Source organism: Theobroma cacao, chromosome 10 (genome assembly GCF_000208745.1).
Source record: "Theobroma cacao cultivar B97-61/B2 chromosome 10, Criollo_cocoa_genome_V2, whole genome shotgun sequence".
In the NCBI taxonomy this organism is placed as follows: Eukaryota; Viridiplantae; Streptophyta; class Magnoliopsida; order Malvales; family Malvaceae; genus Theobroma; species Theobroma cacao.
Genome location: NC_030859.1, coordinates 18,885,923 through 18,899,424, shown reverse-complemented (window position 1 = coordinate 18,899,424; position 13,502 = coordinate 18,885,923). Strand labels below are relative to the sequence as shown.

General features: G+C 36.4%; 2 protein-coding genes across 2 annotated transcripts; one reads left to right on the top strand and one right to left on the bottom strand.

Annotated features, from left to right (window-relative positions):
* Window positions 331-2,418, top strand: LOC18587201 (aspartyl protease AED3). The gene is made up of 3 exons (XM_007010898.2): window positions 331-934; window positions 1,201-1,675; window positions 1,770-2,418. Exons 1-3 carry the CDS (start codon window positions 476-478, stop codon window positions 2,123-2,125), a joined length of 1,290 nt encoding a protein of 429 aa, XP_007010960.2. The 5' UTR covers window positions 331-475; the 3' UTR covers window positions 2,126-2,418.
* LOC18587200 (putative disease resistance RPP13-like protein 1) lies at window positions 3,454-13,008 on the bottom strand. The gene is made up of 8 exons (XM_018129279.1): window positions 8,610-13,008; window positions 7,512-7,640; window positions 7,158-7,233; window positions 6,481-6,555; window positions 5,742-5,904; window positions 4,480-5,049; window positions 4,251-4,375; window positions 3,454-4,162 (listed from the first exon to the last, which is right to left on the bottom strand). Exon 1 carries the CDS (start codon window positions 12,731-12,733, stop codon window positions 8,642-8,644), a length of 4,092 nt encoding a protein of 1,363 aa, XP_017984768.1. The 5' UTR covers window positions 12,734-13,008; the 3' UTR covers window positions 3,454-4,162; window positions 4,251-4,375; window positions 4,480-5,049; window positions 5,742-5,904; window positions 6,481-6,555; window positions 7,158-7,233; window positions 7,512-7,640; window positions 8,610-8,641.

Below are 13,502 nucleotides of genomic sequence, written 5' to 3'. Positions count from 1 at the left end.
AGAATAAAGAAAAACCCCAAGATTTATTTTGTACTATAATAAGAGCATATCTTGAGATTTGTTCAATCTCACTCAGACATTATATACCCCTCCATGAGTACTATTTCCTCTCATAATAATGCTTAAGTTTTTATATATTAACCAATTAAGCTTGTCCTAAATCATGCTGCAAATCTTTCTCTCTGAATGTGACACGACGTAATGAGAATATTGCAAAAAAAAAAAAAAAAAGAAGAAAGAAATAGTGCTAGTAAGATACTATCTCTAGGTAGAATTGGACGAGAAGGATGAGAGGTCCAGCCTACAAAAGCAAATGGAATACAGTCTGTTAGCAAACAACCCACTAAACTACATGTCACTCCACTCCACTTAACATACTTCCCCACTTATATATATACACTCACTGCCCACACTCTTTCTCTGAGTTCCTAAACCATTAAAGAAACTTGAGTTCAGTTTTCCTACAAATTAAACCATGAAAACCCATCTTGTTTCTCTTGTTTTCCTCTTCTTTTCCCTAGCCGAAGGTCTGCACCCCAAATGTGACACCCAAGACCATGGCTCAAACCTCCAAGTGTTCCACATTTACAGCCCATGCTCACCTTTCAAACCCTCAAAGCCACTCTCATGGGAAGAGGATTTGCTCCAAACGCAAGCCAAGGACCAGGCCAGGCTGCAGTACTTGTCAAGCCTGGTGGCTAAGAAATCCGTGGTGCCAATAGCTTCAGGCAGGCAGATTGTGCAGAGTCCAACTTACATTGTCAGGGCCAAAATTGGAACCCCACCTCAAACCATGCTCATGGCCATGGATACTAGCAATGATGCTGCTTTGTTACCTTGCTCAGGCTGCCTTGGCTGCTCTTCTAGTGTTTTCGACAATGCTAAATCAACCACATTCAAGGCCCTTGGCTGCCAAGCTGGTCAGTGCAAGCAGGTAACAAGGATAATGCTCTACACTTCTCAACAATTCACAGTTGTCACTTAATTACTGCCACGCGCTAGACTAGCGCGTGGGAAAGATTGGTTTTACATGCTTCCATATGTTTTTTAATATGCATAACTATTTTATTACTTTTGGCTAAATTTGTGAAAGCTGACGAGAGAGTTCACGGGAAGTTGTCCTGTCAAAACAGGAAACATGGGAAATTCTATGGCAATGATCGAATCTCTTCTAACAGTTGCATCATGTGATAATTTCAGGTACCAAACCCCACTTGCGATGGAAGCGCGTGCATATTCAACATGACCTATGGTGGTTCAAGCATTGCAGCAAACCTCTCACAGGACACAATCACCTTAGCCACTGACCCTGTCCCGAGCTACACTTTCGGTTGTCTCCAAAAGACAACCGGTAACTCGGTGCCGCCGCAGGGCCTACTGGGGCTGGGCAGAGGTCCACTGTCACTTCTCTCACAAACCCAAAACTGGTACCAATCCACATTTTCATACTGCTTGCCTAGCTTTAGGTCTCTAAACTTCTCTGGGTCATTGAGACTTGGGCCAGTTGGGCAGCCATTAAGGATCAAGTACACCCCATTGCTGAAGAATCCTAGAAGACCATCACTTTACTTTGTGAATCTGATTGGAATTAGAGTTGGAAGGAAAATTGTTGATGTCCCACCAAGTGATTTAGCTTTCAACCCTACCACCGGTTCTGGTACCATTATTGATTCTGGTAATGTTTCCTTATGGCTTCTGGTACCATTATTGATTAGGTTGAATTTTATTATGTCATTGAAAAACTCACTAAACTTTGCTATTCAACTTAGGTACCGTCTTCACCCGGCTAGTAGCAACGGCCTACGTAGCTGTCCGGGACGAGTTCCGAAGGCGAGTTAGGGTCACCAACGTGACATCCCTCGGTGGGTTCGACACATGTTACACCGTCCCAATCGTGGCACCGACGATAACGTTCATGTTCGCAGGCATGAACGTGACACTGCCACAAGACAACCTACTAATCCACAGCACGGCAGGCAGCATCACGTGCTTGGCCATGGCATCCGCACCAGAGAATGTGAATTCAGTGTTGAATGTGATAGCCAATATGCAGCAACAGAACCATAGGGTACTTTTCGATGTGCCCAATTCGAGGCTGGGAGTGGCCCGTGAGCTCTGCACCTAGACTTTTTGGTTGCATTCTCCTAGTAACTTTTGGGAAAGAGTGGGAATTGGAACATGGGGGACACAATATGTGACATCCAAATCTAAGTCAATTTTTTTTTGTAGCTGTGTATTTGGGGCAAGTCTAAGTCTATGTCACGGGCTTTCTATCTATTATCTCATCTCGTTGTAATTAGTTTAGTAGGCTGTACCATGTTACGGGTCATTTACAAATTAAGACTTAAGTTGTCAAGAAATTTCTGTTTATTAAAGTAACTTTTATGTACCATTTCTTATTACTATTTATATTTTACATTTTTTGGCTTATGTTGAACCTTGAATTTGGTTGATGTGGTGACCATAATTTTGTCATTGGTTAAATTGTTAGATTAATGGTTGTCACATGGAGGCAACCCCTTGTACCAATATGATTAAAGATTTTGCAATGGAAACTGTTGGCGCTAGGCAATATTGTATAGGTTTTGTAGGCATGACAGTTGATAGTCTTGTGCCAAATAAAGGAAATGAACCAATGGTACTTAATTTTCGAGATAGCAATACCAGTCATGATCAGGTAGGTACTTAATCTTTCCACACCTGCTGATGAAAATGAATTCAAGACAAGTGTTATTGTGAACTAATTGTGCAAAAGACTCCAGCATTTGGCAAAGGTCAATCCGCAGGTGTCTAAGCCCCACGAGTAAGCGGCCACTTGATGAAAGATAGGCCAACTTTCAGCAACTCCATACCTTGACATGTTGAAGCCTAAACCTGTAGAAGCTAACCAGCCCCCGATGTTCTGCATCAAGTAAGCTCGCTCTCCGACGACCACCAATTGGAAGAAATTTAGTTTTTGTTAAGCCTAACATCATAAGTCAACTTTGGGATGTTTGAGAGACTTTTTTTGAATGAGCAAAGATCAAGAGAACTCTCATGTCACGCTTCTTTGCACCCAACAATTTCTAATTCACACAGCCTTGAAGGGTTTGGAATTAAAACTACCAATTATCATGAATCACAAGTGTTTCCAAGCAAGGAAGACAACTTAGTAGACTTCTCAATACTCTGGGGCATTTCTTGACAGAAAGATTATGAAGGGAAGTGAAGATCCTGTTTTGCTCATCAACTTGGTAAGGATTTCACTCCTTCGACTCTAGCACATCTTGGAATTGAAGAGTCTATAATGATGGAAATGCATTTGTTCAATTCTCTTCATAGAACTCCACACCCACCATATTGAATATATTCCTTTGACAGCACTCCTCAAGGTTAATCAGTAGAACCAAGAAAAGAAGGTGGCACTAAGCATTGTGTCTTTACAGTCTACCATTACAACCGGACAACCAGAACTCCAAATTTTTATCCCTCTTTATAAAAGTCAAATACATTGTATGATAATTAAAGTAGTAATTCATAATTAGCTATCAATGTAAAAAAATTAAATAACAACGGCCCATAAAAGCGAGACACCAGATTTTACGTGGAAAACCCCTTGGTAAGGGGAAAAACCACGGGACCATAGTCCGTTCAAATTCTTCCACTACTCAAAATAATAGGATTACAAAAGTCTTCTCTAGTACAAGTAAACAATATGACGTGAAGTTGTCAATAAAAAGCTAAATTTCTAGCATCAATAATCACCTTATAAAACATGCTAAGAAGAAACAATCTCACCAGGTATGAACTGTCTGTGGAGACTGGAGGCACATCAAGTCGTTAAAACACCATAACTACGCCTCATTGTTCATTTAAATTAAGGTGGTCACTTTCTCATCCATTTTTCCCTTAGCCACACAATTCTCCATCAAGTCACTTTTGGCAGTCGGTTATTACTTTACACCATGCAGCTCTCTAACTATCAAGTCTTTGGAATTAGACATTCTTGAATCAACATCACTGCCCATGGTTTAAGGGTGCTCTATAAGATGAGTTTTTTGGAAGAAAAGATCTAGAAATCCACTAGTGCCCAAACATACACTCACATGCTGCCTGGAAACCTTTCCGACTTTGATTTTGAGGGCATTAGAATGAGATACAAAATCATGAGTTTTGTTCATCCCTGTCATACAAAGGCCAAAGTATTCTGTTGTTAGTGTTGAGTAGCAAAAAACTTAATACAGTAATTCTCATATACTTGTGATGCTTACATGGCATAAGCAAGCAAGGAACTACAAACATCAAACATTAATTGGTAGAACATCTCGTGGAGTGGCTACTGTCATTATACTGCTTCTGCTCACATCCAATGAATGATGACAGAAACAAATACTTCCTGAAGAGCCAAATAACATAATTTGGTGATATGAAATGAAGGCACTAATTATGCATATGCACAAAGGAGATAGAATTCATAAAACTTCTAGTAGTTGTTCTCACCTATAGTACTTGGAAGGAAGTGTAGAGTCGAGTCAAAGCACCAGCCTTTGCATTAAGAAGAAAAGAGATGGATTTCAGGCTTGCTGATTCTCTAATGCTAAAAATCTTATTCTTAATATATACCAAGTTTGCCACAATACTCCTGATTTATCAAAAACCATAGCATGACTACCTTAGTGTTTAGTTCAATGAAATGTTGAATTTTAGAATTTCAATATTGAATACAAGACCATTATTATGATGCTTCTATTTTACTTGATATTTTGTAAAACATGAGAATTAGTATATAGTTACCTGGCTTCCAATTTCACAATGCATTTGGATCATCTTCTTCGCTCCACTAAATTATTTAAAAGTTGGTAATCAAAGTATCTAAGCTTAGAACTTAAGATAAAGAAACAGAGAATTGTGAAAATAACATTCATGATAATTACGAGGAAGGCTTTATTCTGTTAAGGATGCATTCAAAAATTGACCTTTGAAAACTTACCATTGGTATTAATTGTTGTCAATGAATTACATCCAAAGGTTTGAATTTCATTCTTTCTTAGGTAATTCACACTCAAATTCCTGCACGTTTGACATGAGAAGCACTTTGTAATAATAAAACTTTAATTAACTGTTTGAAAGTGAAAAAGAATTCTATTAATAATGATAGAGAGGAATTTTAAATAGACACGGTGCAGTGAATAGGAGGAAAACAGGAAGTATTACCTAAGAGCTTTCATGCTTCTTTTTATACATAATTAATAAATCAATCATCAATATCAACATAAAGCACTCATTTTGAAAAGAGCTATCTGACTCTTTAACAATTGATTCAGCAGGGAACAGTTGTACAACATTTAGCTACAAACTGAACAAAGCACTCCTTTTGAAAAGAAATGAATGACTGGCAATTAAGTATTCTCCATTTTTAAGGCAGGACAGGGATAAATGCAGAATTTTATCTTGATGGGGGCAAAGTTATCTAGCTGATTGTAAAGCTAAAATTTATGAAACATTGTTTGGGTTTGGTTCAAGTGTTAAAGGTAATATGAAGCATTAATATATATAGTGCTTTCCCTTGTGAAGAAAAAGTTCACTTAACTATGCATGATTAGTATTAAGAGATTTTTATTCATATGGTCTAACTTCCAAATTTTGATAAATTTCAATGGGGACAGAAGCATTGTTTTCATTAAAAGTTATTTTCAATTTTTTTGGGGCAAAAAGATTATTTTTATTAAAATATATTTCAAAAGTAAAAACTGCCACCATACCTCTATATGCAGATCTTTTGAAAGCCTTTTTGTAAGAACTACTCCAAACATTATTTCTCTCATCGCAAGGTGAATGAAGGTGGGAAGCTTTATTTCTCTCTTGTGGAAAAGATAGCATCCAAACGTTCATTGCCACCCATGGAATGTCATCTATGAATGGTAGCTAAAACAGAGTGCATGGTGAGATATAAAACAGATTGAAAATAACTCTAGGAAGAAAATTGGAATTTTATAACTGATTTTCATATTGTAGAAAGGTGAGATAGAAAATCAGAGAAAGATCATTTCAAGAACAAAACAAACAATATAAAACCACACAAACAAGCTATAGGTTATATGGAAGCTGAATTGTATTAATCACAACAAAGAAAGCATTGAATTTTCTTTAAAAAAGTGAGATCAGAATAAGAAATCCATATGAACCATGGAGCAACTCTCTGTGAGTTCCAAAAACTTCACATTAAAAAACAAAATTCCCAACAAGAAAGCCTTTATATGAGAGTTTTACAAATTGCTCTTAAAATGTAAGTTAAACTTTCAACTAGTTTTATAAGCTAGAAACTATTAGAGGTTAAACTTTACACTCGAATAGCTCAAGATCAATTCTGGTGGAACTTTACAGATTTCTCTTGAAATGAATTCGAAACCACATTTTAACTTTTTGGAACTTGGATTCAAATGCAGAGTATAACTCCTATTATATCCATTCTAATAAGTCAACATTTAAGTATTAAGTTACCTGACTATCTTCTTGGCAACAATGGATCATAAGTCTTCAATTCACATCTTTTCCACCAGGCAGCAGAAAGACTACCTTAAAGTTAAAACAAGCATACTAATTAAAACTTGAGACAGATATTGACTGTAAGAGAAAACCTTAAATAGAAAAACAGAAATATAAAATTTAAACAATGAAAAAGAAAATGGAAGAAACTTGAGTTGCTTTCTCTATGACATTTAAAACTCTTAGCATTCATATATTAATCCTTTACCCATTCCAGGGTTGTATAGGTCTAAGTATAGAAGGCAATAATTAAATAATTTCATTGTGAATTCAAATTAGCTCATCATGAATGTGCTAAGAAGAAACAATCTCACACCAAATGTGAACTATCCATAGAAACTATGCCTAATTGTTCATTTAAACTAAGATGCTCTCTTTCTAATCCATTTTTCCCATAGCCACCCATTCCTCCATCAAATCACTTTTGGTGGTCGGTAACAATTTCTTACACTATACAGCTCTCTACGCATCAACTCTTTGGAATTGGACATTCTTGAATCAACATCACTGACCATCTATAATATCATATTTTGGGGACGAAAGGATCAAGAAATCCACTAGTGCACACACACCCAACTTAGAATCATAGTTGAACCCAAAATCTTAATTTTCTTTCAACATGATACACTCACATGCTGCCTGAAAAACTTTGTATCATTGATTCTAAGGGCATTGGTATGAGATACAAAATCATGAGTTTTGTTCATCCTGTCATACAAGGCCAAATCATTCTGTTGTTAGTGCGGAGTAGGAAAAAACTTAATACAGTGATTCTCAAATACCTGTGATGCTTACATGGCATAAGGAAGAAGAGAACAATAAATATATAACATTAATTGTTAGAACATCTTGTGGGCTGGCTATATTTATTATACTGCTTTTGATCAAATATAATGAACATAATTTGGTGATATGAAATGAAGGCACTAATTATGCATATGCACAAAGGAGATAGAAATCAGAAAAATTCTAATTGTTGTTCTCACCTGTAGTAGCTTGAAGGATGTGCAGAGTGAAGTGAAAGCTGCAACCCCATTTATTAAGAGGAAAAGAGATGGATTTCAAGACTGCTCATACTCTAATGCTAAGAAGCTTCTTCTTAATGTCTACCAAACCTGCCATAAAAGTATTGGTTTTAATTCTGAATTCAGCTTCAATCTTTTTGTTTCACAAAATTAGTTTCGAGAAATTGACTTCAACATTTTTGGATATTTGGAAAATAGGATGGTCAACAAAAAATATTTGATTGTCAATGGAAAATGAGTCTTGAAATTTGGAAATTGTTCCCCTTTTACAAAAGAGGAAGACAATTTCCAGACTCAATCATGCACAAAATAAATGCTCTCCCAAAAGAAAGTTGGAATTTTAACTGATTTCATATTACAAAGAAGGTGAGATAGAAAAGCATATAAACGATCACTACAAGAATAAACCCGACAATATGAAACTGAAGAAACAAGATATAAGTTGTAGGCAAGCTGCATCAAAGTAATCACAATGAAGAAAGCAATGAATTTCCTTCAAAAAAGTGAGATCAGATTATGAAACTCATGTGAACCATGGAACAACAAGAAATCATCCATACTATATAAGGAGCATTGAGAAACGCCTAGTTTTCCGAGCTAGAGTCTATTAGAGGTTAAACTTTAAACTTAAATTGCTGTAAATCAATTAAGGTGTAACTAACATGAGAAGCTTTCAACTATCTGATCTCTACACTGATCACGAGTTAGCATAATACTTGAAGTAATCTCCCATGGATTGCACAACCTTGTCGATTGCTCATGAAATGAATTTGAAATCACATTTTAATATTTTTGGAACTCAAATTTCAGATGCAGAATATAATTCCTGCCATCTCCATTTTAACAAGTCAACATATTAGTATTTTGTTACCTTACTATGTCCTTTGCAACATATCAATGCTGAAACAAATAAACAAGGAACCACAAGATTTCACGCTAAAATATTTCAGAATTAAATGCAAAAAAAATTCAATGTTCGCCCATGTCATGGTTCGTGTAGATATATTTGTACATAAAAAAAATCAGTTAAAATAGTAATTAGTTGTAGGCTTTAAATACCTAAGTTGACATGCTCTGATTCTTCCTCTTGATCATTCGTAGATGAATCTGCAATCAATTCTCACTTCAGGTATGTGGGCGATGTTGGACCATTGTTTTCCTTTGTCCCTTTTGCACCTTTTCTTTAGCACCGGACAATCCCTAATCCATAGTTGCGAAAGCGAGGGAAGCAATTCCTTTCGGGGAATGGATTTGAGCTTTGGGCAATTGATGATCCACAAAAGTTGAAGAGAGGTGAGGTTTTGAAAGCCGTTGGAGGATAGCTTTCTTAGATTTTTGAAATTTTGGATAGTAAGATGGGTGAGAGAAGGGGGCAGCTTCATTCCTATCTCCTCCTGAGGAAACGACACCGCATCGGCACAATTACTACCATCAATGTGGAGATCTGCCAGAGAGGTGAGTCTATGCAATCCCCACTCCATTACTACCTTACTAATATTGGGGTCATTGATTTCAAGGGTGGTTAGGTTGGCAGGGAAACCCCTTTCTCCGATGGAATTTTGCACCCTTGGACATCCCCCTATAGTCAAACGTTGAAGATGGTGGAGGTTGGGCAGAGCTTCTGGGAGACGGAGAAGATTTAGACAACCCCTTAAAGAAATCTGTTGAAGACGGCTGAGCTTGTCCAGTCCTTGGGGTAAATATTTAATATTTCTACAACTCCAGAGGTTAACAGATTCAAGACAAGTATTATCCCCAATTTCCCGTGCTAAACATTCAAGCTCTGGACACATTAAAATAAGCAACTTCTTAAGCTGCACGGGTAACTTACCACTCCATGATAATGATTTCAGAGCTTCACAATGCCAAATATCAAGAGATTGAAGAAGAGATGTGCTACTGAAATTGATATTCTCCTTGTCATCCAGTAAACATTCCAAATTCTCACAACTCCAAATCTCCAAAGTCCTAAGAGTTGGAGGCAAGTTGTCCGTTGAAAGTGAAACCAATTTCGGGCACTTTTCAATCCTTAACCGTGTAAGACATGTAAGGTTGTGAAAGGTCTTCGATAATCTCTCTAACCCTTCACAATATGCTAATCTCACAAATTCAATGTTGCACGGTATTTCTAATTGCACAAGCTCTTCTTTTGCCTCCTCCTTTAACCCTCCTCCTATACACACGACTTGCGGACAATTTTTAAACTTTAAAGTACGAAGAGATCTCAAAGGCGCCAACCACCCCCACTTTGTTTGCCACAAAGACGTCAGCTCCTCACAACCTTTAATTTTGAGAACTTCTACTTTCATCGACTCTACCATCTTCATTTCTTTTGTTACACATGCAAACTTTGAAATGTTTGAAAGACTGATTGTTTTAACAGACCATAGATCATCATATCTCCCAAGCACTACTTCTTTGCATCCATCAATTTCAACTTGACATAGCATTGGAAGATTCGAAATTGAAACTACCAATTCTTCGCACTCACGAATTACAAGTTTCTCCAAAGAATGAAGCTGATCAGGCAAAGTTCTTTCTAATTTTGGACAATTCTCAATAAAGAGTTTTTGAAGGCAACAAAATTTCTTATCTTGTTCATCAACTTCATAAAGTTTCCATTCTTTCCATTTTGGCATATCTTCAAAGTGCAAGGTCTCTAATAATGGAAATACATTTGGCCCATTCACTCCATAGAACTCATTGCCAACACTAATCACACTTCTCATCCCCTTGACATAGAGATGTTTTAAAAGTGGTAATTTTCCAACTCCTGGTAAGAATGTGCAATTTTCACAATATTCAAGTCTTAAAACTAGCAAATTTTTGAATGAATCATCTTCCACCCAATCCGAGAACTCTGTTCCACCATAATACTTGATGGCAAGCTCTTTAATATCTTTATGAGGTTGAAGCGAGTTCAACACTTCTTTCTCAACTTCTTTCTTTCTAAGATTTTCATTGAAATCTGCACTCCACTTCAACTCTAAGTTATCAAGGTCACACTTACTAGATAGCTTAGCTTCCCATGCATGTTGAGCTTCATCCACATTATGCAATTCAGAAATACAAAGCTGACCTTTGAGATTTAACAAATTCTGCATCTCTCTTATATTCAATCCATCACCTTGACCCACAATAAAATTAGACAACACTTGAAGATTTGTTAATTTGCCAATTCCACTTGGCATTTCCCCTATTGAATTTGCACCAGTTATATCAAGATGACATAGGTTGTCTAAAATTCCTATTTTTAGGGGTAGTTTTTCAAAATTCTCACAATACCTTAACAAAAGAGTCTCCAAATTATAAAGACTACATATTGAATCAGGGAGACTTTTTATTTTGGTATAAGAGAAATTTAGATAGCGCAAATGCTTTAAATTTCCAATAGAAGAAGGAATTTCTATGATGTAGTACCTTTTCAAAGAGAGCACCCTTAAGCATTTCAATGCCAGTAAATCATTGAGAATGTTATTGCTTAAGAAACATTCCGAATGTTGCATCATCTCAAAAGGTAGGTAGCTTCGTAGAGACTTCGCTTCAAAAAAGGTTTCAAACTTGTTGATTCCGTCCAAATGATTAATGATATAAGAGGAGTGGCGAGTACGATTAATTGGACCTTTCATATCATCATGCCTTTCCCTTTTAAAATATACTTCTCCTGCAACGAACTGAGCTAGATCATTAATCAGATCATGCATCACAAATTGAGATTCATTCTCACTAGATGCTTGAAAAAATGACCTTGATACCAATTCTTCAAAATACTTGCTACCCAAATCTTCCATTTTCCTTTTAATGTTTGATTCATTTAGAAAACCTTCTGCCATCCATAAAAAGACTATTTCCTCCTCCTTAAATTCATAATCTTTAGGGATTAAAGAGCAATAAGCAAAACACTGCTTTAATTGTGAAGGAAGATAATAGTAACTCAACCATAGAGCTGGAGTTAAGTCACTTTTCTCTTCAGGTAGATTCCAAATATCACTCTCTAATATATCTTTCCATGCATCATGATTCACCTTGGTGCGCAATAGTCCTCCGATAGTTTTAATTGCCAAAGGCAAGCCACCACACTTCTTCACAATCTCCAAGCCGATCTCTTTCAAGTCTGGATGCTCAATAAAATCATCTCTCTCTAATGTATAATGAGCAAGCATAAAAAGAGAATCATCATTTGATAAAATTTGCAAAGGGTAATCTGAATCTGAAACACTTCTCAAAATTGATGAAACATTAGAACTACGTGTTGTTACGATTATTTTGCTTCCAGTAATCCCGGCATCAAAAGGAGATCGAAGCTTCATCCAATCATTGAAGTTCTCATTCCAAACATCATCCAAAACAAGCAAGAATTTCTTGCTCGATAGCTTTTCCTTTAGTTTGACTTGAAGTAAATTCAAGTCATGTACATCACAAGACTGGGAAGTGACCGATTCTAGAATTGTTTTCGTTATCTTAATAACATCAAATTCATTAGAAACACATACCCATGCTTTGAGATCAAAATAATCTACTATGCTACTGTCATTGTAGACAAGCTGAGCAAGGGTTGTCTTGCCTATCCCTCCCATGCCGGTGATGGGAATCAGAGAAACTCCAGCATCATTGCCATCCTTCCTCAAAAGCAGATCAATTATTACCTTCTTGTCTTTGTCTCTGCCTTGTACAGTAGCTTCATTCACCAGAGAAGTGCTTGGCTTGCTTTTTGGTATTGTCATGGGCCTTCCAACATATTTCTCTAGTTGCAGGTTAATCTTTCTTGTTGCTAAATCTTCCAACCTTCCTGTAATCTCTTTGATCTTGGACATCATCTTAGTGTTAAACATGATGGAACGTGGATTTAAACTAGTAAGGAATTTTTGTGCCTTACTAGTGCTGGCCTGATGTGCTTTCATCAACTTACGCCCCAAAGCTTCAGTGGCAAACTCGTCCAAGATGTCATCGACGTCATAAGCCAAGTCTTGGAGGTCAGCCAGCCAAATCTTCACAGCCTTGTTCTTCATTTTCTTCTCCTCTGCATCAGCAAGGACTGCGTGGATGATCTCCAATGTCTTTTTCCAGTTCTCAATCTCCTCGCGAACCCGCTTCTCAGTGACAAAGTTGAAGTCGGAAGAGGAAATCTTGGCCAACAACAAGTCAAAGGAAGCAGAGAGAGCAGCCTCTGCAACGAAAGCCATGGTCAATATGTTTGAGAAAGGAATCAAGAGACTTGAAGTAGAGAGAAAATCCAAGAGAAGGATATTGGACTAGAAGAAAAATGGATTGTGGAAACTGTTTCTGGATCTAATTCGGTTGCTAGATTTTTGAGGTTGGGTGATGATACGAATTACAGAAAAAATCATAGGGAATTAATGTGGTTGTGAAGAGTTACCAGTTTCTAGACAAGCTGAGCAAGTCAAGTCATGTCAAGCGTTGTGCTTTTCTTTGGGCCTAATTTGGTTGGAAAGTTTTTTGTGCATTCCCATCAACCCTTTCCAATAATATAATATTTACACTTGTTGTTATTTATTCTCGCGTGTGAATATTTATTTTCAAATAATAATTACATATAAGAAGAAAATTAACTTTTCAATTCTATATAACTGATTTTATAATATAAATTTATTAAAAAATTAATGAAAATCATTCAACATAATTAAAATTTTTATTTACAAATTAGATAAATCTTGTTTCATATCAATAATACCAAAAAAAAAATTAAACTCTGCTCTTTCATAACAGAGACATGCATTACTATTAAATTAAACATTTAGATGCATAATGTATTAAACTAAAAATTTTATACTTATTAATTGGCTTGCTTATTAATATTTTTATGGATGTAATATGTGATATGTGAAAATTATTTGACTATAATTAAAAATTTTACTTGGAATTTAATTAGAAAAGAATATTGTTTTGGAGTTGACGTCAAGTCAAGATGTGTGGATCGCAGGAAACAACCAA

Excerpts from the sequence above, each read along its gene's own strand:
- LOC18587201 (XM_007010898.2), top strand. The coding sequence starts at position 476 with ATGAAAACCCATCTTGTTTCTCTTGTTTTCCTCTTCTTTTCCCTAGCC. Across the intron at positions 935-1,200 it reads AAGCTGGTCAGTGCAAGCAG|GTACCAAACCCCACTTGCGA; the intron begins GTAACAAGGATA and ends TGATAATTTCAG. Across the intron at positions 1,676-1,769 it reads TGGTACCATTATTGATTCTG|GTACCGTCTTCACCCGGCTA; the intron begins GTAATGTTTCCT and ends TATTCAACTTAG.
- LOC18587200 (XM_018129279.1), bottom strand. The coding sequence starts at position 12,733 with ATGGCTTTCGTTGCAGAGGCTGCTCTCTCTGCTTCCTTTGACTTGTTG.